General features: G+C 26.1%; 2 protein-coding genes across 2 annotated transcripts in view; one reads left to right on the top strand and one right to left on the bottom strand.

Moving 5' to 3' along the window:
• Positions 1-9,564: 9,564 nt before the first annotated feature.
• On the bottom strand, positions 9,565-11,106 carry LOC129972291 (craniofacial development protein 1-like). The gene has a single exon (XM_056086375.1). It carries the CDS (start codon positions 11,006-11,008, stop codon positions 10,328-10,330), a length of 681 nt encoding a protein of 226 aa, XP_055942350.1. The 5' UTR covers positions 11,009-11,106; the 3' UTR covers positions 9,565-10,327.
• An 11,407-nt stretch (positions 11,107-22,513) lies between these two features.
• The window catches only part of LOC129972419 (rho-associated protein kinase 2-like), a 34,364-nt gene continuing 30,265 nt past the window's right edge, over positions 22,514-26,612 (top strand). Inside the window, exons 1-5 of the mRNA XM_056086553.1 lie at positions 22,514-22,612; positions 22,894-22,975; positions 23,981-24,081; positions 24,278-24,337; positions 26,031-26,108. Of these exons, the coding sequence (XP_055942528.1) occupies positions 22,514-22,612; positions 22,894-22,975; positions 23,981-24,081; positions 24,278-24,337; positions 26,031-26,108 (420 nt within the window). The remainder of the gene's footprint in view (positions 22,613-22,893; positions 22,976-23,980; positions 24,082-24,277; positions 24,338-26,030; positions 26,109-26,612) is intronic.

Below are 26,612 nucleotides of genomic sequence, written 5' to 3'. Positions count from 1 at the left end.
GTAGATAACCTTCATCAATTTCTGCATTTTAAAGCAAGATTCAGTGATCATAACCAATGATATCAGATCTGTTCGCGTTAAACAGTGCACGATCATAACCAGTGACAAGCAACAGTATCAAAACTGAGATAGGTAGACATAAAATTTATATTCAGAATGCATAATTCATGTCAAAGATGTAAAAAGCTTCTCAATTATTCAAAGGGGTCCATGCGACAAAAATCCGAGGCACATAAATATTCACTCAACACAATTTTTCTATTGAAACGAGTGCGAATATCGAATTATTTTCTTTTAATTAAAAAATAATAAAATCTCTTTTATATTATCTGTCAAAACATAAATATGCATATATGGAAGAATGAAAAAAAAAAAGGTTTTTTTTTTCGCAGAACCTATGCATATTGGACAAAATTTTAGTCTCTTTATATTATCTCTTACGTCATTGGTCACAGTCACTCTATGTTCATGAGATCATTGGTAATGGTCGGAATCTCGGTGTGGAATGCTGCAGAAAAATCTCTCCAGGAACAATCTCATAATTTTTGTTATATATTTTTTTTAAACTTTGGGTTGGAAATAGAAAAAATTTTGAATTGAAATATTTGTGGATTTGCTTCTACGACTGGCATAAAAATTTTTGTGAATTTTTATTCAACAATTTCTGGTTAGTAAATTTTAAAAAAAAAATAAGAAGAAAAACGTTTTTATATTTTTAAAAATACATAATTCTTGTGTTTTTTATTGGATATTTTAATGTAAAAAAAATTACTGCCAAAGACTGCTTTTATCTTGAAACACATTGAAGAAAAAACTGAACGAGGACTCTAATTTAACGTTAGGAGTTGGAAATTTCGATTGCCGATAATTCATTAATCATTTACCAAAATTAAGAAATGTTTCCATGTATTCGTGTTGTTTTGATCCAAAGAATTCGAATATGTATTAGTAACTGAATATTACAATTTGAAAAATTTTAGTTTAAAATGATCCCTTGCATAATAAATATTTCATATACTTATAGAGAAGTATTTTTACAGCGAATTTTTTTTTTTTTTTTTTTTTCCCTACAGATTTGTTGCGAGATAATTTTGTAGTAGATTTGTGAGGACAAGTTTTTTGTTGGACTGTACGTTCAGTTGATATTACGATCTCTAAGCACAGGGTGAATTATAGAACATTAACTATAAATGACGCGCTTTTTTTTATCAAAGTTTTATAAGAATTTTGGAATGTTTAAATATTACTTTTTTTTTTTCAAAGAAAATAATTAGTGCACGTAACCACAAATCCTTAAAAAAAAAACCTTTGAATATTTTTTTTTTATCTCGCTTAAATTGAATCCAATGTGTTTATTGTCTATATGAGTTTTATTTTAGTAATATATACTTACTTTTCTTCTTATTTTCTCATATATGTATACAAAGAGAAATTACTGTAAACATAAAAAAATTCTAACTCGCGAATTTGATGAATCTCAATCGTTTTGCTCAAGTCCGAAAAACATCTTTGGAATCATGTCTCGCGATGAGCCAAATAATTCAAAACAACTTTGAAATAGTCAGGTGAAATTTGGATTTTCATCAAATTTTGAACGAAATCTATTCAGAGGCTGCCTATCAGGTAATCAAAGTACACGTGAACATGATAACTACAAATATAAATGAAATTTGATACACAGATTTAGCATTTGAAATGTAGATTCTTATCAAATCTGAACCATATCCATTGTAGTGATCGTAGCGTCATCTTTTATTCATGTCATTCTAAAGCGCTGCCTATCTACTTTCCCTAATACAATCTATGTTAATACTTCGCCCCGGGAATCTCCGTTCTATGTATACGTGCGCTAAGCAGTGATGTTCCGATAGTTGTTAATGAAAGAAAGAGTTAATTTTTCTCATAGCGATGAAATGCTTTATACAACACTCTACTTGAACATCACCATCAAGGAGCTGACCGTCTGTCTGCCTGCACTTTTTCACACATGTAACCGTGATAATTCAAGAATGCAACGACTTAAATAAATGAAATTTTTACAGTTTTTAGTGTCTAATTTGAATATTTTTTATCAAATTTCGATCCAAATCTGACAAAGGATGAACCGATTGTCAGTTTGTACTTTCGCATGGATATAAATGTGATAACTGAAAAATGCAGTGATCAAATTAAATGAAATTTCATATAAGATTTTGTGACTAGAATTACAGTTATGAGTCAAATTTTCGTTAAAAAACAAGCAAAAAAAAGCATCAAAAATACATATTAGTTTTCTGGTACTTTGATTAACTGCATGTCAGTGATATAGTCAAAGATCGTTCACAGTTGGATACGATTAAGAAACAAGTATCGGTTTTCTTTACTGTACTACGAAACATGAAACTCTCTTGAATTTAATGGTTCGGTCGATTGCATTGATATTCCAAGTTCTTTGCTGTGTCTGTAAGATTTTTAAGGAACCAGAATACTTTTCTAAATGTTTATTCTGAATTTAACTATATTAAAAGGTTCACTTTGAATAAATTTTATGACTTTTAACACAAACTGTGGGGAACTTGACATTCATCACACGATTTTAAGCGCTTTTAAACTGATTTGTTTTTTTAAAGCGACGAACTTTTTTCTACTTCACTTTGCTTCTTTTTTATTGACTTTATTATTATTTTTTTAATTCTTGACTACAAGATATTTTTATCCATGCATATTGGGATATTTATGTGCACTCATGCTTCTGTGCTTGAGTGTGTTTTACTTTTTAATTACATACTAGCTATTACCCGACACGTTGCTGCCGCAGGAGAAATAATTTTGGAAATATCGTTTGAAATTTGAATTAGTTATTTTATTAAATTAGAAATGATAGAAAAAATTATATTTATTTTCTTATAGACAATGAATACATTCATTGAAATTGAATAATATATAAAAGAGAAGTATAAATTATATTTATTATTTTTTTTACTTTATTATTCTAGTGCTTTAGGGTACACAATATTTTTTGTTTTTCTGTCATCAGCAAAAACAAATAAATTTCGTGTCTGTCCGATTTCTGAGCATGCAACATACAACTGGCCATGTGAAAAACATGGATTTTCTGAAAAACATGGATTCAATCCGCATATTTGAAGTGAACGACCTTGGCCTTGTTGATAGTCATCGAGAATGAAGGTCGAATGGAGAAATGCATCGTTTGTTTGAGAAGTTCGAATTTGCTTATTGCTACGTGGTATTGTACTATGCCTATAAGATTCGCGCAAGTGCAAGCATTAAATTGGCGAAGTTTTATCGCAATCGGATGAAGGTACAGCAGGTATCAAATAAGAACAAACAAAAATTTATATTTATATATTAGATTTGTATACTCTTTTAGAATTGTAATGCTTGGTGTTCTTTCAGAATTGTAATGAAACAAACTATTTTTTGTATCTTTCGTGATTCGTTTAATATTCGTTGAGAATTCTCAAAATTAATGTAAGAAAATATGATTAAAATATTTTCTTTTAAAATTGATTAAACATAGAAAATATATTTATACCATAAAATCGTTGATATAGTTGAAAAGATAATTTTTTAGAAATTAAGATGGTGCAAAATGTTTTGTACTATAATATTTTCGGAAGTTACTTCGTAAAACGTTGAAATTTTAATAAAATTTCAAATTCTCAGTATTGAACTCCCCAAAACTTTCTCGCATATTCTCTAATAGAGTTCTTACTTCAGAGAACGATTTGCATGGCATTTGCGTACAATAGCTGCGAAATGTTAACCACTAGCTTGAATTGAGCAGTTCTACTGAATCTATTGTGTCACTTCAGCGAGTTATTTGGAGATTAATCCTTGGTTAATAGATTAGAAAATATTATATATATATATTAGATAACTATATTATGCCTATAACCATCGCGTAAATGCAAGGAATGAGTTGACCAAGTTTTATCGCAATCGGATGAATATCATCGCAGCGCATAAGATACGAACAAACAAAAATTCATTTTTATATATTAGATGATTTAGAACTTACTAATTCTTTATTCTTTGCTGTTCCTTTTTATGTGTCTTAATTTGCTATGCGACTTGTGTCCCTTGTGTGTTTTTGATAATTAACTGTAAATGGAGTCATTCTCTGTAGTATGCTTATTTCAAATAAACAAATGAGTGGCTCTCTGAAAACAAAAATCTGCATCGTCCATGGCCCACAATTTTATGCCGAGGGAGAAGATAACACCTTTATTAGAGATTATACGAAGAGGTTTCGAAGATCATTCCCGCTCATTTAACATTGCACCCAAATCTATAGAAAGTAAGAAGAAAATGAAGTGTCTGGAGTTTATATCATAGAATGGATTGTTTGTCGTTTTGTTTTGTTAACAGAAATGACCCCTCGAATCAAAGACATTGTCGCCGCATTTAAAGCTCAAAGGATCGAATTACAATTCATAGTAAATTTAATTGTTTTTCCCTAGAATATTTTGTTTTTAAGAAAATAACAGTAAAATTTTTCATATGTATAAAATTTTTACACAAGTTTTAAAAAATAAAAAAATTCTTATCATTTTTGTTTTTTCTTTTTTTCAGAAAGTTACTTTTCTTACATATACACAAGAATACTTTTCCATACTATACACATTACAAGAATACTTTTTCTTTCTTTTTTCCGGAATGTATCAAAAGTGAATATATAGCGCCATCTATCCGTGGAGAGGAAATTTGTTATGTATGTGTGACTATACTGCTGATGGTGTTATGCTCAAATTGTATATCAGTTGAATGCATTTTTTTAATATGATTTTTTTTAAATATTTACATTTTTAAAAACTTTGACGATTCATTCAAAATTTACAGAAAATAATAGACCTTTCTGATAAAATTTTAAGACTTCAAAAAGGCATCATGGTGATTTTGACATACATTTTATATAAATTATATTCTATGATTACATTTTATATAAATAAGGAAATAAGTAAAACGACAATATTTTTTGTAGTTATTAGTTTTTAACTGAAAAAAAAAAAAAAGAATGCAGGTAAATAGGTATCAATCCGAACAACAAATCATGCAATGCAGACAAAAATTCCAATGAATTCTGTGTGCCCACCAGGAGAACACTTCCAGACAAATGTTTATGCTTACGGCGGGCGTTAGAGAAATAGGTTTCTGTAGGGGAGATTTATTTCGAATAGGAGAAATCAAACGGATGATGTCTGGAGGTTATTTCTTTTCTTGGCGTTAATTTAGAGCGACATTGGGGGTGAAGAATTTTCAACCCCAAATGATAAAATGAATGCAGGGATTTATGGAGCCTTTACTGCTACGTCGTCTCATGACTACTGATATTCATTAAGAAGAAAAGCTCTTTTATCACCCTATTATTTGAAATGACAGTTCGTGAGAAAAAAGTTTTCTTTGAAATAATTAGATTTTTTTTTTCCAAGCCAGAGAAAATTAATAAATGGTCATCTGGAATACTATCTTAAAACAAACTTTTACACCTTTTTTCAGCAAATAATGTAAAGCGATGTTCGGATTATTTATTTAGGTTTTCCTTTAAATCCGAGACATCTGGAGCGCGCCTGAATAAACACTTGAATTATTTTCAAATTCAGAATACTTTTACATATACTTTTGCGAAATTAATTATGTTGCAGAAAGCTTGTGCATATTGAAAAAAAGTTACAAATCAGTTATATTTTTAAAAAATCTAAAAATTGATAGTATGGTAATTGTTAGTATTATATTGCGGAAAATAGTCCATTTTTCAGAAAAAATAAATATAAATTGAGAACAGATTCTTATTTAATTAAAGTTTCATAAGCATATTTAAGAATGAGCATTTTTACTTTATATTAGAATATAAACAACCTTTTATAAAAGTTATGAAATAATTAGGATTAATTATACTATTTTTTATGTTAAATTAGACAGATTACCTCGTGGTTGCTCCAGAGAATTTGATATTAAACACTTACATAAATTGAAAAAAAAATGAAATGAAGATTAATTTTTTGTCACGCATAATTCTACTTTAGATCTCGTAGTTTTTTTTTTTTTTTTTTTTCTCGTGCAATCGTTAGGCATACAAATAATTATTCAATTTTTCTATTTGATTTGCATTGTTGCATACGATAGGAATATCAGATATTTTCAATATTCCAAGTATTCAAATGATTTTCAGCTTAGTAAATTATTTTTTTGAATTTGTTTTCAAAAATTAAATGTAATAATACCCAAATATCGCCAATTTGGCGTTAAACGTGCCAATGCTTCGCTTGGGTAGAAATTCATCCAAGAAACTTGGATGAATTTCTACCCAAGCGAAATGAACTCTTCATATAGTAATCTGTTTCTTTAGTGGCCGCCATAAACATAGACATTTGTTTGGAAGTGTTCTCATGGTGAACACACAGTACCAGCTACAACTATGAACTATGGGTCATTCATTAACAAATTGCTACTAGCAGTATTTCATATCTCACACAAATATGATGAAAGTAGACCACATTGTTGAAATTTTACAAAAGAAAGATAATGAAACTTATTTGAATGTACTGTTTAAAAAAAAAATACCCATTCAAAGTTTGGATTAAAACGTAAGTGATAAACAAAAAGGTATCATGTTAGAAAGATTTTAATATATACAAAAGTATAATCAGGGAAAGAAAAGTGCATAAAAAATTTTATAACAGAATAAAAAGCTTCTTTTCAACTTTTTTTCTTGAAAAATAAAAATCTATAATTCAAAAACATTTTATTAATCTGAATTCCTATATACTTGATTAATTTTTCAAATCACAAAAATTATAATTTAAACATGTGAGATAAAGTAGTAAAACATGGTTTTCGATATTTCTTAAAGAATGCAACATTTTTATGAGTATAAGTATAATTTAATTTATAAAAATGTTCACAATGGAATTCAAATAATGGTAAATTCGTAATATTTATTAAAAGAAAAATGGGACATGAAACCATTAAAAAAAATTGTTATTATTTTAGTAAAAGTTATTTTCTATGCTGTGAAAAGAGTTGAATGAATTGAGGAAGAAAAAGGAATATTCCTGATCTTTTGGTGGGCCAGAGTTACTAATTCACTATCATAAGATATTAAAGCAGTTTCAATTATAGAAATTCAATGATCACATGAATTTTTACTAAATTTTGGTAATTTTTAAAAACATTTTTTGCTTAATTTTCAACAATAGATTACATTGTTTCCCAAAACTTGAAACTGTTTTCATTGTTCCACCAAATATTTTATAGTTCCATTTTCTTTCATTGTTAAGAGCTGAAAAAGATAGGTTCCATTTAATATCTGTGTAATTTAAAAGACAAATTAAAAAATGAAATTATACTATTGTGACTTCCAAGAAATAGATCAACCAAATATTTATGTATTTAACAATACTTTGATTCTACTAGAGAGACTCATGTACAAAAAAAACAGAAATTAATTAAAATAATTAAAATAACACTACTAGACAATTAAAATAACATGCCAGGAAATTTGAAAAAAAAAATCATGAAAATGAAATTATTAAAAAAAAAGTGATTTATCTGAAATCATATATAACCAATATTCCTGATAAAACAGTTGATTGCTTGAGGTTACTAGATTAATCAGATATTTATTTTATATTTACTTAGATATAATTTTTGATATATAATTCAATTCAATTTATTCATTATAAATTTACATAGATTAACTGAAGATTTAGTGTTTAGTAGAGCTATGATACCATAGTATTGGTCTCTATTAGAAAGGTTCATGTGTTCAGCGTTTACATAGAATTATTAAAAGAACACAGCCTTAATGCCAGATAACATAGAGAAATTATAGATATGAAAAAAAAAATCTAAAGGCATTAACTAGAATAAAAACAAATTTCCCATGGCGAAACAGTGACTAGAAAAGTAATATATATTATATTTAATAATTTGTAACACTTAGTTTTCATTTATTAATATACTGATTGATTACTGATATTTGATACAACATAGATCAGATTAAGTGTATACCATAATTTGAAATATTTTCCTCAAGAAGCTATTAAAACCCATAAGATAAGAAAGAAGATTACAGGTAAGAAGTTTAATTGAAATTAAATACAATAATATCAAAAATAATTAGAATGTAACAAAATAAAAAAATACATCCCAATCAGTTTAATGAAATATTGAATATCAGCATTATTTCTTAAATACAGCTTTTGTAACATTTTGAATGCACTGTATTTATTATGCAACAATAGAAATCTCAGTTTTTTATATAAGTCATTACTGCTTATAGTGCAGAAAATTTGCAATGATTCTCTTTTCCCAGAAATAAAAGGCATTCTCTCTTACCAAGTTTAGATTTGATTTGATTAAATTAAGATTTGTTAATTTCTATTATTATTCCAGATAAAATATTATTCCCACAAAAAATGCCCCTCGAAAAGTAAAAAAACAAGTAAGATTTTAGCACTTTTTTACCAAATATATGTAATGATATTTTAAACTCTTAATTTCAATTTAATTAATTTCCAAGGTTTTATCTTAATTTAGCCCATAGTAACTTCCTTCTAAAATATTCACTTATTTTCTTATCTGATTCCACTGTTTCTACTTAATTAATTCAAGAGAAGCTTTATAAAATTGCTGAATTGGCTAAACACTGACACATTCACACGCTCTGCATGAAAATGTCCAATAAGCCCATTCCTTTTTCAAGATCCCTGTTTCCCTTACTTATGACTGACATGCGTCAGAAATCCCTATCAGAATCTTAATATATTAGTACTGTAAAAAAGTATTTTCCCAATCAATATCTTATTAGTTAATGAGACACCTAGCCATAGCAGTTTGTAAACGATTTATAATGACTACCAGACACATTTAAATTATAATTTAGTTAAAGCATCTTTCTTCATACATATTAATTATTATAAGCAGTTTACTAGCTAGAATAAAATGAATTGTAGACCTCCCTTGAAATTTTAAACAAGTTTTGCAATAAGTGATAAGATATAATTGTCATTTTGTAGATATCATATTGTCAATCATTTGATAGATATAATTGTCATAACTAAATAAGAACAAAGAAAAGCTAAAACAGAATGATAATAGCAAGAAGATAGACAATATTTTTTCAAAAACTGTGTATTCCTTAGAAATTCGCAAATATAATTTGCGAATAATAATAAGTTGTAAGCAAGGATGTCAAAAGACTATGAGTAAATAATATTTTTTACTTTAAAATTAATTAGAAAACAGATTAATATTGATTAATTTTGCACCCTGTGGGTACTTTAAAAATTCAGTATGAATTCAATTGTAGTTGTCATAAAGATCAATATATTTAAATTAAAAATACACCTACAAATCTAAAAAAACCATTGAGAACTTTAAAAAAAAAATTACATTAGTAATAGGAGTTAATTTGTAAGAAACAATACTGCAAAGAGTTCAAAAGAATAAGAACATAAAATTAACTCTACACAACTAAAACTTAATTCAAAATATCTGAAAACTTTTGTTAACACAGAAAATTAGTAATTAATTAAAATTGATTCAAATAATTATGCCTGCAAACCTTTATTGAACACATACAGTTAATAAGGAAACAGAGATGAGAAACAATGTATAGTTATTCCAATTTTTGAGTTCTTAATTCACAAAAACAAACAAAATTTCTTCAGCCCACACTTCTTAATAGAAGGAATAGCATTGTACAAAGAGTTAAATTAGATGCAAGCTCCAAAGAGGATTATACTTAAATAGTGCCTGTAATTTAAAATTTTTGTCCCTACTCAATATCATTTTTCCCTTTTTAGACTGAAAAAATTATTTAAAAGTTGAAAAATCTTGTCTTTGTAACCCATAGCATCATTGTCCAGCCACCAATTACAATACTTCTGTATTAAATATAGACATTTGTGCATTAACTGAATGCAATTTGAAAACTTAAATAGAAAACTATATGTTATTAACTAATATTAATTATAGAACAGCCTATAAATGTGCAACTTTTGGCAATTTTTACGGTGATTAATCAGACGCTTAAGGTTAACCCATAAGTATCTGAATATGATAGGGAAGAATGGTGTTATTCTTTTAGTGTAATCTAGAACATAACCTTAATTACATATTGATATTATTTCATCATTACCAACAAGATTTAGTGATAAGGGTTGTTGCTATTTTGAAAAGATAATGCTAAGACATGACAGATTTTTATTTGTGACCCCTTTAACAGAATAATCCAGAAGGAATTTATTTAGTTAATCTTTAAATGAGACAAATCATGTCTTTTATTTTCAAATCATATTAATTTTAATGAATATAAATATATTCATGCTCTTTTTAGTGACTGCCTCAACAACTTTTCATTCTCAAAAGTGCGAAGTTCTGATCTTTCAAGAAATCTCTGGCGTTCAATAAATCCTTGTTTACCTTTATTAAATTTTTTTAAATCTTCTTCAATACCCTCACTTCTCTTAAACGTATTCCAGTCATAACGAGCTTTTTGTAAAATACCAGTTTTCTGTTTCTTAGATTGAATTACTTGAAGAACAGAGTCTATGTTTAAACGTTTACTAGTTAAACGTTCAGATGAACTCACAATTGCTGCATCTTTATCTGCAGACTTAATACTTTTAAGAGGATTAATACTTTTATACATATTCAATTCGCATATTTCTGAATCAGATATACATTCAGATTTTATTTCAGTTCCTGTATTATGCATAGATTTAACAATGTTTGCATACTTTAAAGACTTTTCTGTTTCAGAAATATCACTCAAAAACTTATTCCACACGTCCTCTGCGTGCTTCTTTGTTTCAATTTTTGAATTTTCTGTTAAATTAGACATACATTTTAATTCAGAACCAATTTCGTTTTTCATGCAATTTTCACAATCACTAATACTTTCACTGTTATCACGCCCAGTATTTTCATCATTTTCAGGGGGGTTGTAATCCGGATCGTCTTCGCTTTCAGATAATACAGATGTATCAAAGACAGAAGTCATCCCAGAAAAAGTAAAGAATACTTTTCAGTTAAAAAAAAAGAGGTAAAAAGAAAATGAAACTTTTACTTTCGTTTTACTACAATTATGTTGCCACCCAGTTTTAGTTTGGAAGCACAATAACATTGCTTAGTTGTTTGTGTTTCATGCACGTTTCTGTTTTTGAATTTTAGAATTTAATATTCTCTCTACAAAAGAATTCATTTAAAAAAATTCGTAAAAAAGAAGAAATTTCTATTAAAAATTTGTAATGATGGAAGTTGTTTCAAAAGCTCAGATTTACAAATTTCGAAAAATTATTATTATTCACTATGACAAGCTTTCATGAATCAAAAAGAAAATAACGCATTCTTTTTTATATATGAAGCATTCAGAGACAATAGCAATTAATAAGAAATTAGTAATGAGAATATATTATAGCTGCTATAGTATATTTAAATATGGTCTGTGTTTTTTTAGACCGATTAATACAAAAATCAGCCAACGCGGAAGACAGTATGCTTATATTTCATTTTGACTTTGTCTTTATCTTTAAGATTATCAAGTATTAAAGTTCATTGTAATAATGAGAAGAAGATACTCTAGTTATTTAGAAAATAATGAATATGAAGTTAAAGCCATATATTTATACTACTCCTCCATGGCTGTCGTCGGAAGATAGACCAGACGGCGTGCCTCCTCTCGCAACGCGTTGTTTATCAGAGGAAATGGGGAATAAATAAGTTTTGCTCTACTAATAGTAAAATTCAGTGAAAAATTGGAAGATACACTTATGAATATAAAGTTTTATTAATTTCACTTTCGATTTATATTTGTTTTATTCAATTCGGTTCTAGTTAGAAAAGTAAAGATGTAATTCATAAAAATAAGAAAACAAAAATTTGCCCAGAAATTTTTAAAAATGTCAATCTTTGCAGTATAATTAGATGATTTTTTATATATATATTTTGTTTTTGTTCTCCTTATTTCCTATTTTACAAATATGTAATTACATTCTTCTGTGGCTTTGCACTTGCTCCGATTATTTACATTCATATTTTAGAAAATAGGTGGCAGTTGTTGATCAACTCATGTAAATTTTGGTGGTTAAGATGTTTTGAATTTTGTACTTATTTATTTTAGTACTTTTTTATTTTCCTTTATTATTATATTTTGTTTCTTTGCCATGTGAAAAAGAGGAATTATGTGTTTTTCAAAAATCAGGTAATTTCGATAAAAAATTGATGAAAGAAATGTATGTTTCTCACCGGTTCCAAGAAATCTACTTTATTAAAAGTTATCTGCCTAATATGGTATTTCAGGGAATCTGAATTACGCCAGATTAAAATAATGTCGTCATTGTTCACTCTTTTTGTAAAGCTAACAAACCTAATCAAATTTCTGAAAGTTGAAGTTCGTAAGGGTATACATTAGGGAGTCCTGCTATGACTAGAAATACGAAATGTTTCGATTAGAATAGTACAGAAAGATCCGGTATTTTAACTAAGAAGTTTAAATTTTTTAATTGAATGTTTCTTTAAATTATCACATTTAAATGTCTCCATATTCTGTTTTATTATCAGGCATTTGAAATAAAATATGAAAATAAGTGAATCCAAATACCTTTAAATAGTCTGAAATGATGTTGCCTTTGAGTGAAATAAAATGTTGGAATTTTTCAAATTAAATATTTTTGTCTAATAATAGGTGAATTGAACCTAAACTATTTTTAGTTACAATTTCCATTTGAACCCAGGATTATGTTCAGTGCTTGAATATACTGTCATGATACTTAATCTGTAAATAATCCATATAGCAAAAATAAAGATATTTATTTTGATGATGTTTTTACTGAGCTTTTAATTGTAATTTTTTATTAAAAAATTTAGTGTTTTGAATTATTGAATAAATATTTATTTTAAATGTAATATAAATATTTATAACATAATATATTCTATTTTTTAATAGATTATATCTTGAGATGCATTTGATTATGTCATCTGAAGAGAAAGTATAAAAAATTAATTGATAAATTAAGTCATTAATTTTAATTGTGACTTACTTTTTTAATTCAATATATTGATTTTGGCTGCATATATATTTTTATATCAAAAGACATGAAATTTGTTCAGTTTCCTGAAATACCTTATTCAATTTATGCTAAATAATCATAATATTACAAAGGTATCCATCTTTTTTTTTATTTCTTTGTAAAAATAAAAAAGCTTCAGTTGAATGATATGTGACATTATAGAATTTTTAAATAATGTTTTTTTTTTTCTTTTTTTTTCTGGTTAAGGTATTATAGTCTAATTAGTAATGGTTGTGATTTATGGTGTTTGCTGCAGCACTTGCTATGTTCTGATAATGTAAAAGAAATTTTGGTTATTTAGGATCAAATTTTAATGCATGTATATAAACAGTATATATAGCATGTATATAAACAGTATATTTTTTTTATCAGTATCTGCTAAATTATGCCAAACAATAAAAAACTTACAAATATGAACTAAAGAATGCAGTTAGATTACCATATTTGACAATGATTGTACCATATTCTAGCTAAGCCATTATTATTTCTCACAGTCAAAAAAATGATGTGAAGTAAAAAAATTTATAAATAGGTAGGAAATATTCCATTAAAGTTAATAATGTTTGTATAAAGAGTCATTTATTTTATCATTGTTATCAATGTCCTAAGTATTAATATCCTAAGTACATATTTATGCAAACATTGTGTCAAAAATTATTAAAAAATTTTATGATCAATAATATCCTTTTTTCCCCCTCAATGTGTTGACAAGAACAAATATTTAAAAAGAATGAATCTGAAAAAAATAAAATAAAGGTCTTGTAAATGACACCAAATTTTGTAGCCAAAATAATAATTAATTTCCAGTTTTGATGTGATCTGGACATCTTTAACATAGTTATAATCTTCATATGTATTAGAAATAGTTTATAGCTGATATTTAATAATTATAGTTTTATTATCTTCTGCTCCAAAATTTTTAATAAGGGCTGTATATAATATCACTAAATTAATATCGGTTGTTGTAAATTTAATAACAACTTGTATATTTTGACAATCATTGTAGTGAAAAGGTAGTCATTATAATGGAGTTTGAATAGTTGCAGCATCATTCCTTTCGGAGTGATTAGATCTGTTTTATTGGTAATTAAATTAAGTTGTTTAATTAACTAAGCATATCAGTAGAATTATATCAGTTATTAAATTGAAACTTGTATTCTCGTGCTGTAAAGTTAGATATTTGCATTATTTTTCTGTCACCATGACTAGAGTAAAGTAAGGTGGTGGAATGATGGTTTTATAAGAATATCTAAAGCAGAAATTAATCACAAAATTTATATTCAGACTTTAAATTGAATATTATTTATTTACTTATTTATTTGCAGTATCTTCTTTCTGATTTTTTTCTTCTTTATGAACATCTAAAAATATTATATTTATTTAATACTATATACTTTTGTTCACATTCACTGTCAAAAACCTGATTAAAGACATATTTATGTTCTTTCCTGAGATATAACTGAAATTTGTTACTTCTTTTAGAAATTGCACAAAAGTTTTGTGTGGTAAATGTACAAAGATTTTTTTTAAATATAATTTTTCTAATTATTCCATTAAAATGGTTCTTAACATCACCTTAAATTTTTAAAAAGTATTCTCAATAATACCAATTTAGTTTAAATGTAATTTTCCCTTTCTAATTTTAATACATCTTAAAAAATATTTTCTGCATCATTTGCATCAATACTTTTTATTTTTATTATCAAATTAGAACTTTTTAATATTTATTCTTTTGTCTAAAACTAAGAATCAAAAGTTAAGCTTATGTTTTTAAATTCTTAGATGATATTATAATAAATTTTGTTTTCTTTTTATTCAATTGATTTTTTTAATTACCTTTTAAATAATACCCTCTTAAATTAAGTTTATTAGGAAACATATCCATTAAACCATATTATTGTCTTTATCAAAAGGTTTTTAATCTATCTAAATGCAATTTGACATAAAATGTGTTATACTATTTTAATGTTGGAATTAGCTGCAATCCTTGTATTAGGAATAATAAAGAAAATTGTTTGACTTTTGGCAAATTGTATGACTTATGTAATTTTGCATGATAGCATTAACAATGTTCATGTAATCTTTAGCAGAACAATTGCTTTTAAAATAATAATTTAAATATCTACCACTGTTTTAAGCTTAAAAGTATCTTGTTAAGAGGAAACAATGAATATCAAATTATATAAAAGTAAATCAAATAAACTGGACACAGTCATAATTCCTGACAAATCTACTGTGCATCAAATTAATTGGCATGAAAATAATTTCAAAATATTTTTATTTATTTTAAAACTGATATGACATGATATTTAATTTTTCAGTCCAGATGTGCAAAATCTGTAAGCAGGAGAAAGAATATAGATAATATAAAAGAAAATTTTAAATTATTTCATTAATCAAATGTTTAAGGAAGGAATTATGGAGGTTTGTTTTCCAGTGTATACTCCCGAACAGTTAACTGTTAAGCTTTTCAAAATTAATTAAAAGAAAAACAAAGGAGGTACAGATGTATATTACTATGTTATTTCAGATTAAAATTTAAAATGTCTCTTACTCATAAGCTATCACTTATGTGGGAGGGGAGGTGGGTGAAGACTGATAAAATAATTCACTAAATACAATTATTTAAGTTAACATTTTATTCTAATTCAATTTTTTAAATGGATATCATGTTCATAACAATCAGAACAGAGATATTTGCAATCATCCCATTGCAAATATCTCTGATGATAAAGGAGAATGTATATATATATTAGTGCTCTGTAGAATGGACCATTTGACCTAGAGCAACCAAATTTAGTTTGGAAGTTGAAAATGAGCACTTTAGAATAATTTAAAAAAATTAATTTAATTAAAATTGAAATTTGGCTTTTTTGCCAGAGTTTATAGAAATGTAATAGCACAAAATTGATTTTAAAATTTGACTTTTTAATGAGACCAATATAATTATCCTGCAAATTTTTTCACAAATTTGGTAATTTTAATGCATTGTTGCACTGAAATTATTATTATTCATTTTCCTTCAAATATTTAATCACATAATTTTCTTCTATTATTAAATTTTAAGGAAGAAAACTCTTGTTTAATATCTGTTTAGTTTGCATGAGAAATAAGAAAGAGAAGTCTCATACTATGAATGTTGGTATATTGATGAATTATACAGTTGCATTTTTAATTGCACCATGATTTGGTGGAATTTTACAACAATACATGTACTCAATGAAGAAAACAGGTGTAAGGCCATTAAATAATATAACTATATGATCTTAAATTAAATAATTAACTATATTAAAAATGCTTTCATAAGTGAACCCTCAACATAATGTAATTGAAAGTAAACTTGATCAGTATTCCTGAGAAAGCAACTAATAATCGAAGATGATTTTAAATAATTATATGTTTTTGTTACACAGTATAATTTTTTCAACATTAGTATGATGGTAGAAATTTTTTTCAAAACCTTTCAGAGCATAAAATTGGACTTATTCAGTGCATGAATGTTATGAAATGATTATATTTTCTCTTTAAAATAAAGAAGATTGCTACTTTTTTTTTTTCACAAATTATTACTACTTAAATATATATATTGAATTCTCCCCCTTTCCTTTTTGGCTTTCTTTGAATATAAAGTAATATTTTTATAAGGTATGTGTGCATTTGTTTTTGAATTTACATTATAATTTCAATGAGAGAGTTCTTATAGAGGAATATTATAGAGCAGATTAGTTTATTAAGCTCTGATCAAAGTGTTATGGTATACAAACTTGATGAAAGTGAATGTGTTGTCCCTTTTTGTTATGTATTTGACATGTTGTTATTATTCATGTAAAAATCACCTAGTGAGAAATTTTCAATTTTAATATATACTCTTTATTGTTATTTCCAATTAGTTCTTTCCATTCTGGCAGAAGAACTTTCTAATTCTGTTGTTGAATAATAGAGATATCTAAATCTCATTAATTTTTATAGACATACCTTTGGGTAAAAGTCCCTAATTTCACATTCTACTTTTAGCAGATTCACTACAACTATGTAGAGGCATAAAAGAACTACTTCCTACTGCTAGGGATGGTATGATGCTTGCTTTCAATAACTTTTGAAAGTGGATACCAGTGATCAAATGACCAGAAATTGTTTGACATAAATAACATAAAAGAGGAGCAAACGAGAGCAAATTATTTGATAAACAAAGAGTGACAGATGTTAAAAATTTTCTGGGTGTTTCATTTGATCTCCAAAGCGTTTTTCAGATTCTATTCAAAGATTTTTCGCATATGCATTACAGCACAAAATTGTCCTGTTATAACTTAATAATATCAAAAGCAGTCCATCCCTTCTCCCAAATAATGTGTACATGGTTATATATGGCATGAAGTAAATTGTATACATGGCACTTTAATAATCGGAATATGTCTGTTCAATTTTCTAATCACATTCCCAGGAAATATTAAAGACGTGTCACTTTTCTCTGCTATATAAGGCAGACAGAATTTCAAAACCAAAATATTTCCTCTACATTGATGTATTTGGTTCAAACAACTCACCTTAAAATTATTGAGCAATAATTTCTAGAATTCAGATATTCAGTAATGAAATGTGATAGTATGCACATTGCTATTGAATCGCAGAAAAGTATGTGCATGATCCGATTTGGTTATGTAAAAATGGAGTAATACCATTCAGTGTTTTATCCTTTCCTAACTAATAACTCTTAAGAATCGAAATCCAGAATTTAGCCAGGAAAATGATTTTAAAACACGAATCTAATTTTGTTTAGATTTATAATTAGGATATCTAAAATAAATGTCTGCTTTTGCAATAAGTAATTGTTACAATAGCCTGATAAATAGATTTTGTTGGATACCAAAGGTAACTCTAAATTAAATAGCTGATGTAGCAAAATAAATTACAATGTAAATTATAATTAATCTATTTTTATGCTAATATTGTTAATATATAGTTTTTATTTTTGAAAAAGATCAAATTGTAGGTATAAATAAATAAGTTAAACAACTATCATTACTTCAAAAGAACATAAAAATAGTTTATAATATGGTAGATTGAAGTCAGTAAGTCAACAAGAAAACTTTCTGATAGACTAATGTGACCTTCCAGTTAATTATTTAATGATTTAAACCACTTATATAATCATTAGTAAACTTACTATGAAGGTTGCAAAGTATGTAAAATAATGTTAACTATTTTTCATAACAAATAAATGCTTAATCAGCAATACAGCATGCCCCACTTAATGTGATCATAATTAATATTATCATTTGCTTTATAGTATCAAAATCTTTTGGTTCCGAACTGCCACATTCAGTTTTACCCAAAAATATTCATTTATTGTTATCACTGCTTCAGGATTGAGGTAGAGAATTAACAGATTTTTCATTTTCAAGTAGCATTAACGATTGATGCTCATGGAATTTCTTGTTCCATTTATAATGTAACATCTAGGCTTTTATTATTTTTGCTATGGCATGATAATTTTATTTTATTATATTAGAACAGCCTAGATTGGTTTAAACAGACATCTGAACGGCCTTAAACTAACATTGCTTATGATTGAATTATGAAATTAAAATGGGCAAAATTGAAAAATAGTTCATTTGAATAATAAATATAAAATTAGAACTTTTAATATGTATGAAAGTTTACCTAAAATGAGTCCACATAACACTGCAATGTTGCAGCCTGTTCTCTCTAAAATTCATGTTTTTTCTTTTTTTCTTTTGTGAGTAAGATTAAGCAATAAATGTTGATAATTCTGATGACGATGATTGTGTTAAAGAAAACTCTTCAACAATTACCAAGCTAAATGAAGCATCTAATATTTTGAAGCTTGGCATTTTTTAAAAGCATTTTAAATGTAAACTATTTATAATGAGTTGTTAAAGAATAATTGTCCTTAAGTAACAATTAATGAATTTTTTAAATGAATTATAGATAGACTTGAGGCAAGAAGATTTTTTCCTCCCTTCTTTTTCTGTGATCTGACAAAAATATAATTTATTTTATCCAATTTAGTTATTATTATCATAAATTTTATCAAAATTCTTAAGTTTTAAGTGATTGCATTAAGCAGCAACTGCTATATCACAAAATTTAGTGAATTTTACCTGAATAATGACACTACATGGTCACATGGCATAATAAGGATTGTCCTTTTTAAATAGAGTTCAAATATTTCTATCTTTTAAGTAGAGTTCAAAAATATCAGTATTTGCAAATAGGTAAATCCTGCATACAATAATGTTTTTTTTTTTCAAACAAAGAGAAAAAGGAGAGAAATTATATTAAATGATATACTTATTATGTCATAATGACATACATTTCCTCAAAGGAGGGGGAAAAAATAGAAAGGATTAAAGACTAAACAAAGCAGAAATAAAAATTTAACTACAGTGTGAGCTTAAAATGATTTAAATCACTATATTATGTATATAGGGGATGTATTAATCGCATGCCATGTTTATGGTAACTGATGATTAACCGCCAAAGATGTCACGTTAGTCTGTTGACTATGTTCACCAAGGATAAAACCCTTAAGTTTCTAATAATTTGCTCTTAAGCCAAAAGTTCACAAATGGCATATAGTTAATATGCAAATGCCATATATAAATGTATATAGTCTGGCATAGATACATAGATTATTTTTTTTTCAAGTTTTAAACAGTTAATAATTTCTAAGTAATTGAAAAACTTTTTTTTTAATTTCTAATATTACATTTTTGCATTTAAATTTATTAGGTATTCTGTGCATTTTTAAAAATCTAGTAGCTGGAATATCTTTTTCTATTGCATATTCTTATTACTGTAAATTGGTAATGTTTTTGAATATGAGTAATGATATTTTATGTTCCACATCTCTGAATCTAGTTGACTGTTTTAGTTCCTCTAATATCCTTTTAATTTTCCGGATGTTCTGCTATTCTTATTTTTAGAAATTAAACTTTTAGGCTGATAAAATAATAATGAATTCACAGAAAAAAATGAGATAGTAGAATGTAATTACCAACTTCTTATCTTTATTACGAATTGAAATATTTTATTTTTTTAAAATATAGCTGTGCGGTTGATTTTGGAATTACCTTTGTAATTAATAACTGTTCCCTTTCGATATCAAAACAGTGGAGATGTAATAAAATTTATTACCTGATATAACTCTTGTAATTTTTTTGAAAAAAATAATATATAATTTTTTATCACCTAAATTTTCCCAATTGGATCATAAAGATAATAAAAAATATAAGATTGAAAAATAAATCATAATTTTTTTGTATGTACTTGTATAATAAGTTAACTTTAGGCTTAAAATAATTACTTCGTTATTGACACTGTGACTACACATTTATTTGAAACAGCGTTTGTATTTGAAACACATTTAATTTTTTGAAAATGTGAAGATAGTAGTTTTTACGTAAGAATTCATTTACTTCTTATTATTCAGAATATATACTCTATATGATATTGAGATAATTTAAGCTAATTAGAATTACAAAAAATCAAAAATGGAAACATAAACAAATACGGAATTTGCTGATATGTCAGAATTCCAAAAGTGATAGTGAAAAAAATAAATGAATATTGTATTCATTTATATGAATATCCATTTTTTTATGTAAGCTAAATAATGCCTGAATATAGACATTACACATATCAACATTTTTGGAATTGAATTTTATCATTCTTGAGGTCAGTTTATTTCCTTTTTATGTAATAGTTCTGTAATATTTTTAATACCAAGCATTTTTTTGTATAAATGTTTTTATATTATTGTTCAATCATAGTTGTTTTATATCTCAGTGTAATTCATATTTTATCACAATTTATTATTTTTAAGAGGATTTTTGTTTTTATTTATTTATTACTCCAACCTTGTGCATTGTCTGCAGAATGCTTTTTATTGTGGTGCAATGAATATTTGGACATTTTTCTGTAACCAAAATGCATATTTAAGATCTGCATGCATGCTATAACATTTCTCTGAAAATGTACAAACCTCTTACAATTTCAAAACCTGAGGTTTCTCAATTTGACTCTCTTGGTTTTAGTTTGGTATTTGTTATGGGAAATGGCATTTCTTACACATACTCATGCTTGGCAGCAATATCTATACAGCTAATGGAAAAGTTTCAATAATAGTTTTAAATATATGAATGTTTTAATTGGCTACTAATGCTTTGATTTTTTTACAGCATTGCAGACTTGAGAAGTCTAGGAAAACTCTATTATTAGGAAAAATTTGAAAACCTATTTTGGGGAAACTGTAACAAGCATGTTATTTGATAAATCATTTTAACTTACAGCAAAGGTAATGAAATATATAATTAATCAAAATTTTCTTTCAAAGATTTTTATTCAGACTTTAAAAAAATAATTGTTCTTTTAAAAGTGCTTATTTTTAATGATATAATAAATGCATGTATAAAAGCATCTTAGAATTGTCAAGGCATTAATTATTTAACCAAAAAGCCTATTTAAAAAAAATTCATACTATATATAGTGTTTACTTACTGTGCAAATAAATTTTATTTATTAGAAGTTTGAATTTTTTTAAATCTGAAAATTGTTAAATTATTGAATATTATTTATAACATTAAAAAAAATGTTTTATGTCATTTGCCAACATCAAAGCATAACGTATTGAACACCAAGTCTAATTTAAAGAAATCTGACAGTCGACAATTTTCTTGTGGTTGATAATTAACATATTGATATATGTACTTAATTTCTTAGAGGTTTTAAATTTTAAAAACTATGTAAAATTACTGTATTTTATCCATACAAGGACTTTTTTTTTAATGCCTTACTTAAAAATGAGAATTAGTTATTTTCTCATATCTAATATCATCGAAACCAGGCTCTTCATTTCCTCTCAATTGTGACAGAGCCTCTCTAACGACAATATCCAGATTGGCAAGCAGTCACACTAAAAGTCTCTCGTTTTTTGAGGGCAGAAAGACCTTTGCGGTCTGCTCTAAATGCCAAGCTCAGCAAGCCTCTACCGAGGACATCCTGGATTGTTTGGGACTTTCCAGAGAGGGCACATACTTCTCCCCCCTTCTGGTCCTGGACTTCTGGGTCAACAGTCTAATGGACCATGTCTGATAGCTGGAGGATAAGCTACAACAACAACCATACCTAATATTATCAAATGATAATTTTGTAATTGGTGTAAATTTAATATTAATTTGAACAAATTTTTTCCTGCTTTTTTCCGTCTGTTGCTTTAAGCTGCAAATATTATAATTGAAAAGTTATGTGTTAAGAAGGTGAAAAGAAAATAATCTATTAAAATAATATAAAAAATTTATTGAATTAGAAAATTATTTAATAATGTTTCTTATAGATATTATTATTCTGTATTTCTGTTATTGTTTTATCTCTTTTGCAATTAATCTATAAGTGTTTCTTAATTTATTTTTAACCAGATGGACCGTGTAGATGATGTACACCGCATAGAGCGGCTTTTAGAGCTTGAAAGTCGTATATCTGATGTCAAGTCGGAAATCAATATTGATAGTCTGCTTGTATGTATATTTTAGAATGTTGTTAATTTAATAGTGATGTTTTAACAAAGTTTTTCTAATAGGAATTCCCTTTAACTTCAGTTCATTTTTATCTTAAAAATGTTGATTTTCTTCAAGTGTTTATAGTATGATTAATTCAAAATTTTGATAACATACAATGTTATTCGTTCTGTCCAGTGCTGTAACTTGCAATTTTATTGCATTTAAACATAAAAATAATGATTTTTTCCACACGAAATTGCTTATTAATGCTTTTTAATAACTTGTAATCTTTTCCTCAGGATACTGTACAAGCTTTATATTTGGATTGTTCCCACCCTGCACTAAGAAGGATAAAGAACATAGAATCTTACGTGCAGAGATGTAAATATATTTATTTTTAGATTCAATAATTCAATAAATGAATTTAATATTTTTTCTTGCATATTATAATATTTAAAATTGTACTAGCATATGTTTTGTTTGAATTAAAGTATAGCTTTGTTAATATTCATTATATGTACCTATTTTATCGAAACAAATTACAATTTTTTACATATAATATTGGCTTGTGTAACTGGGTATCTTAGCAATTATGTGTAAATGGCAATATGCCTGATTTTTAAAGTTTAGAACAAATTTTTTTTTGTCTAGTAAATAATGTATAATTTTAATACAAACAAGTAAAAAATAAACAAAATTGTTCAAGCATTCTGCACTATTTTCTAAAAAAAATAAAAATTGCTGTAATAAAGCATGATGCACTATTATCTTATTGGCTGAGATAATCAATTCATTTTATTGTTTAAATTCTATTCTAAAATAATAGAACATTTTTAAATTAGAATCATACTTTCAATTTCATTTTTCTTGTCTTGCTAGTTCGTAAATTTCAGAGGGTGTGTGTGCTCAGTTTAAATTTCTAATAATATGATTGTCGTCCAAAATGAAGATGTTTAATTCAAAAATATTCTTATATTTGGTTGAAAGGTTGGTTTGGTTCAAAGCAGAATATTAATCTAACGAAATTAAATTTTTTGCTAGCTTTTCTTATTTGAAATTGTGTCAATTTTTGTTCTCTTGATCAAATAAGTGGTCTTATAAAACCGCTTGTAGGTTTTTTGTAAATTTTTAAATTTGGATTGACTGTTTACATTAAATTACTTCATTCTATTTAATTTTTTAGACTGTAGGAAAAATAACAAACATTTTGATTGAGTTCTAAGTAAGGCTTCTTCATTAAGAAGTTCTTGTTAAAAAGTTGAATAAAAACTTGATGATGCAATATGAGCTTTAATTTGTGTAAAATCTAAAAGTATTACATTAATGTTTAGAATTTAAATATAGTTATTTATTGTTAAAAATATATCTATATATTTATTTTTTTAGATGAAGAAGCTGCGCAATTCATTGAAAACTGCCGTATGAAAGCAGATGATTTTTCTGTGATAAAAACTATTGGAAGAGGTGCATTTGGAGAAGTACAATTGGTGAGAAAAATTCTGTCTTTCATCAGATATTTTATATATGATTTTTCAACTCTTTATATAATAAAATTTAACTTTTAGATATTTTTAACTGTATTAGATGACCAATATATTTTAGAATTGTAATCATTTCATACTACAGATTAGTCTTGCTAAAAATATTTTGTTAATGCCAAAATTTGTTTTCCTTTCATTTTAGGTTAGGCATAAATCTACAAAAAAATTATATGCCATGAAGCTTTTAAGTAAATTTGAAATGGTATGTTTTTTACTTGATTTTGGTTATTTTGGTTTGTTTTAAAATATATTTCCAGAATGCTACTGAGTTTTTTCTGTCATTCAATATTGTTACTGATATCAACTAATCATGTGTGAAATGATCATGAAAATAAAGTTTTATTATTGTTAAAGGTACAATTCAACTTCTTTATCAGTACCAGTTAATTTTTATCTTTATTGAAATATAAAAACAAATATATGGTATTAGTGCAAAAAGTAGTAATTATTATTATTGAAATAAAAATACTCAATAATAAATCTGTATGAATGAAAGTAAAAATTCACTAACAGTTAATATTCGATTTAAATTCAAACTATTGGTTAGATTTTAATCATATTTTGCACATATAAAATGTGAAGTGCAAACAAGATTTTAATAAAGATTTTTGTGAACAATTAATTAATTTTTTATTTTTAAAATTAATTTATTTTAATTATATTTATGTATGTCTAAAGATTATATAAATTTAATTTTGAAATACAAAATTAATTATTTTAACAATTATGTATGTCTAAAGATTTTTAAAAGCGTTTTTATCTATGTTTTCATGCATAGAAACCTTTTTAAGAATATTTTTCTGGTTCTGTTTACTAAAATATCTCAGTCATTTTAAACCACTTTATTTTTCTGTAAATTGCAAGTGTAATGTTTAAATTTTAAATTATACCTAAAAAAGTATTAACAATATATGCTTCCTAATATTTCTGTGTATTTCTGATATAAGAAATAGTGCTAATGTATAGTGCTATATGAAATATGAAATAGTGATATATGAAAAGAATCTAATACTAATATATAATAAGGATTTTCCACCTGAACTGGCTTTATTAAATGTTCTTCTTTACACTTTTCTACCTTTCAGAATCTTCTCTTGTGTTTTGTTATTTCTCATTATATCAAAGAATATTTAAAACAGTATCTGTAAAATGAAATAGAAATAAAATTTTAAAAAAGAAGCCCAAAATAAATTGCTTAATTTCAATGCATAGTGTTTTAATAATTATCTGTATACAGGATAATTTAAATAATTACTTCGTTGATGTTTAAAGCTCCATCATTCTCATTGATGAACGGTGATTTTTTGCAGCAAAATGATGCTTTTTTCAATAATCTCAATCTTAATCATTCCAATGTGTTTTGTTCAAGTGTATTTCTTTCATCCTCCCCCCTAAATAAAAGGAAAGTATGTCCTGTAACAATAAAATGTGCAAAAAAACGCTATCACTTATTCATTATTGCAAATTATTTGATCTCTTTGAATAGATCTTAATGTAAACTTGGTTCATCAGTTGGTACATTTCTACGACACTTTTACTAATTTTTGTCAGAAATTAGCAGAACTGGGAGAAAATATTTTATCCATAAGTAGCCTAAAATTTTTAATTTCAAATTCACACATGAAACTTGTTGCATTTCAAACAAATTAAATAACTGGTATATGATTTAAATTCCTTATTGTTTTGTCAATATAAATTATTATGTAGATGAATGTCACAACAGATTTCTTGTTTGTGCATGAAATATTGGAAAGGAAATCCATCATGACATTAAATTGTTCCATTTATTAATGGAACAATTTAAATTTTACCTTGAGCTTATTAGTACTGATATTTTAATTTGTTTAGAAATGTAAATAAATATTCTTTTAATTATTTTGTATGATTTATTCTAGATTAAACGCTCAGATTCAGCATTTTTCTTTGAAGAACGTTTCATATTAGCCCATGCAAACAGTGAATGGATTGTGAAGGTAAAGTTTTACTAGACATTTTTTTTTTTTGTATTATTATTCTGAAATAAATAATAAAGTAAGAAAAAAGTCTAAATTGTGACTAGTTAAAATATGAAAGTTAATTCACAAATTTGAATTGTTATCAATTTCAGCTTTCCTAAAGAACCTCTTCAATAGTTGGAATTAGAGGCTTCTAAAGTAATCTTAAAGTAAACTGATAAACTGTTATGAAAGTTAAAAATTTATTGTATTTTATTTGAATTTCACATAAGACACACATAAATTTTTTCTTTCTTTCATAAATCTCTATCATCAATAAAAATTTTCTGTGAAAGGAGAAGCTGTTGTAAAGCTCTGTATCTTTAAAATAATTTTCTTCAATAATTTTCAAGAATTAAAGTGCAACTTTAATAATTTAGCCATGATTACTTTAATATATTTTTTGTTGCAATGCATTAAAGTGCTATAATTTTTATAGCACTAAGCTGTTTAACATGATATTATTACTAGAAAAAAAAAGTC

Source organism: Argiope bruennichi, chromosome 6 (assembly GCF_947563725.1).
Source record: "Argiope bruennichi chromosome 6, qqArgBrue1.1, whole genome shotgun sequence".
Lineage (NCBI taxonomy): Eukaryota > Metazoa > Arthropoda > Arachnida > Araneae > Araneidae > Argiope > Argiope bruennichi.
Note: the sequence above shows the minus strand (reverse complement) of the source record. Positions and strands in the feature narration are given on the sequence as shown.